General features: G+C 36.6%; 1 protein-coding gene across 2 annotated transcripts in view; it reads left to right on the top strand.

The window, feature by feature from the left end:
- LOC107697188 (feline leukemia virus subgroup C receptor-related protein 2-like) overlaps positions 1-3,724 on the top strand; it is a 17,067-nt gene that overhangs the window by 4,272 nt on the left and 9,071 nt on the right. For both annotated transcript variants that reach the window (XM_016497864.1, XM_016497865.1), the window contains 3 exons: positions 482-622; positions 2,294-2,361; positions 2,665-2,768. In XM_016497864.1, coding sequence (XP_016353350.1) covers positions 482-622; positions 2,294-2,361; positions 2,665-2,768 — 313 coding nt within the window. The remainder of the gene's footprint in view (positions 1-481; positions 623-2,293; positions 2,362-2,664; positions 2,769-3,724) is intronic.

The raw sequence follows: 3,724 nt of genomic DNA on the forward strand, positions 1-3,724 counted from the left end.
CCTGCTGAAGACTTTTTAATATTTAGAGTATGTTTGATAGAGCAAATATCACAGAGTTCAGTCACCTGCAGTTTTGGGGACAGCAGGCTACATGTTTACTCAAACACAAACATTCACAGATGTATTAAACACACCAACATAATTGACTTTAATTTCATTCTTTAGATTTTTTTTTTTTTTTTTTTTTTTGGAACTTATTTCTAATGACTTTTCCTTTAAACTATGAGATTTTGCCGACAGTTTAGGGTCCTATGGAGTTACAAGGTTCAGTCACAAGCTCTTTTTAATACTTTTTATTGGTTACATATATATATAAAACCCACATATAGGCATAAAGAGTGACCAATAGCATTGATTTATATATAAAAAAAAGGATATATGAGGCTTCCGCCAGACAATGACGAGATGTAAATGAAAAGTTCTTTGATGTACAGTATGTGACTGGTGACTAGAGGATTTTGTGTTTTTATATTCTCATCAGTGTTTCAGGAGCGTCCGGAGATCCCTCCCACCCACGCTCAAGCCACGGCTCGGAGGATCTCTCCAGAGAGCTACTCGTATACAGCATCCATCCTCAGGCTGCTCCGCAACAAAGCCTTCATCCTCCTCGTCATCACTTACGGTGAATGTGTTACTCTGCGCACAACAGATCCATTCAGGACCTCAAACTGTGGTGCATTATGCTTGCTGCCATTTAAACACACAGTCGTAGTTTGTTACTGAGAACATAAGCATGAATAGTTCTATAGTCAGTGGTGTTTGCTCATGTAAGCAGGACTGTTACTGCTCATACATGGGGTTTGTGGTTTGAACAAACTCCTAACACTAACTATTAAACTTCAGCATATCTAATGATAACTTGCATGAATGATACCTCAGATCACACAGGTGCTGTTACTTACAGTCATAGTCACATTGTGCACTGTAAAAATGGTTAAAAAATAAATAAATAAACTCACAAAAAAAACCGCAGTGAAGGGAAATGATCCATATTATATTATATTTTGAATATTATAGAATATTTTAACTAGGATTCTGGTGCCAGAAAGGTGGTTATGGGCCAGAAAAATTGACTTTGCACCTTCTAGTCCCAAACCAGGAAGCCAAATTGCATAGCAGTGTTGATTTCTCAAAAATAAAAATCATTTTTTAGTAAATTGCTGTGGATTTGATGTTATACCTTTAAATTCAAATATATATTTTAGAATATTTTAAAAGCTTGAGGTCAGTAAGGGGTCATTACATTTTTTTTTAAATAATTTAATATTATTTTTCATCAAGGATGCCTTAAATTGATCAAAAGTGACAATAAAGACATTTATAATGTTACAATAGATTTCTATTTCAAATAAATCCTGTTCTTTTGAACTTTCTATTCATCAAAGAATTCGGGGGGGAAAATGTTTCAAGGTTTCTACAAAACTATGAAGCAGCACAACTCTTTTCAACATTGATAATAATCTGAAATGTTTCTTGAGCAGCAAATCAGCATCATAGAATGATTTCTGAAGGATCATGTGACACTGAAGACTAGAGTAATGATGCTGAAAATTCAGCTTTGCATCAAAGGAATAAATTACACTTTAAAATATATTTAAATAGAAAACCGGTATTTTATTATTTCACAATACTGCTGTTTTTACTGTATTTTTGATCAAATAAATGCAGCTTTGGAGAGCATAAATATGTATTAAGCATTTATTAGATATGACTAGCTTGTAATGGCATGAAGGTTAATTTAATGTAATTTTAATTTGCATGATTGTGCAAGTGAATGGAAAATAACTATTTTTCTTCTCAAAAAGTAAAAATCAAGTACTAAACAGAAATAGTCATACCTTGACTGGCATGAACTACGTTAACACCAGAGCCGGACAGTAACTAAGTACATTTACTTGAGTATTGTACTTAAGTACACTTTTTGAGCATCTGTACTTTACTTGAGTATTATTTTTTCTGGGAACTTATGACTTTAACTTCACTACATTTGAAAGACTCAAGTAATGGAGTTGAGTACTTTGTCCACCTCTGGTTAACACTGAGTTTATGATCTATCCACACACACACACACACACCCATGCAACACTTGCATGAGAAGCCTGTAGCTGCATTTAACCTGGCTGAACATTGACAGAAATAATCCTGCAGGAATGCAGAGCTCTTTATATCTTTACAGCTGCTTCAGAAATGTGAAGACATTTATTGCTTACTAGATACACACCAAATCAGCAGTCTGCCAGTTTATGCTTTTAGCATGTTTCTGTCTTTGACTTCATCTGTTTTTCTTCATCAGGGCTGAATGTTGGCTGTTTCTATGCTGTCAGTACGCTTCTCAACCGAATGATCATTGAACACTATCCTGTAAGTCCCTCCCACCCACCTCCTATCCAGCCAATCACGAGAGCCCCTGACCTACACCCAATTTACATAATAACTGAATAGATTTTTTAGTTTTGTGAGAATCATCCTCAAACCTAATCTTGAACTTGGTAAAACAATTATCTTTATTTAAAATGTTTCAAGTCTTAATACTTTTCCTTTTGTTATACTGGGATAAATCATACTGGGATGTATGCAAAAATTGTTGGATATGACGCCCTACCTAGAAAATTTTCCACCAGCCTCCACTGGAATGCAAGTGAATATTTGCTCTGCTTTAAATAGGGAGAGGAGGTGAACGCCGGCAGGATCGGCCTCACCATCGTGATCGCTGGCATGGTGGGATCCCTCATCTGTGGGATCTGGTTAGACCAATCTAAGACATACAAGTAAGAGGCTGGATTTTAATCTTGAAATGTCCTTCAGACAGCGACAGTGCTCGATAAATGTTTGTCTTCATTCCTCCTTGAAGATAAGTGTGTTGTTGAGTCCTTCCCCCCATGAGTCTGTTCACATGCTTTGGTTTAGTGTGTTTGTCCAGGTGTTTGAATCACTGACCCATGAACCTAGACCTTAGTGACCCCGTGACCTTTTGTCTAAGTGTATTTGACCCCTCGCAGCATGCCTTCCCCTCCTGGACATTGTGATGTTTCTTTTGTTCAGCAGAATGAAGGACAAAATGTCTTAGTGTAAAAACTTACCTTGACCAGGGTTTCCCATACATTGATTTATTTGTGGCGGCCCGCCACAAATAGATTTTCCAAAAGGCTTTGACTTCGTTGAATAAACACGAGCACTGCACGTTTCAAAGTCAAAACGCGGCATGGGTGTTTTTATATAAATGTATCTTTTTTGAAGGGAACCGATTGTCTTCAGAAAAGTTTTGATGTCATTTTCATTTAATCTTTCCTATAATGCCTAACAAAGCAGCGTTTATGAGCACAGCGCTGCTTTGTGTTCTGCCGTTACCGGGGAAACCACTATTTCTGCCGCTCTTAAAGCGCCTCCTGCTGTAAGCGTGTGAATTTGCACTTTCAATAAGCCCGTCTGCTGTTTTATATTTACATTATATACTTATATATTTCCCCCAGGCGAAGTGCCGCCATACATAGAGTGTAAGTCTGTGGGAAACACTGTTGACACTTTCCACACACAATACTGCACTGAAATGACAAATGAATAATGTGGTGGGTGTTTCTTCAACTTCAGACAATATTGTGTCACTGGAGTTCACTGATATTTACATTTGCTACTTTTCAAAGTTTGTGATCAGTAAAAATTTTTAAAGGGTTCATATGATGTTGCTAAAAAGAACATTATTTGGTGTATTTGGTGTAATGAAATG

The sequence above is a fragment of the Sinocyclocheilus anshuiensis genome, unplaced genomic scaffold (genome assembly GCF_001515605.1).
Source record: "Sinocyclocheilus anshuiensis isolate Anshui unplaced genomic scaffold, SAMN03320099.WGS_v1.1 scaffold38, whole genome shotgun sequence".
NCBI lineage: Eukaryota > Metazoa > Chordata > Actinopteri > Cypriniformes > Cyprinidae > Sinocyclocheilus > Sinocyclocheilus anshuiensis.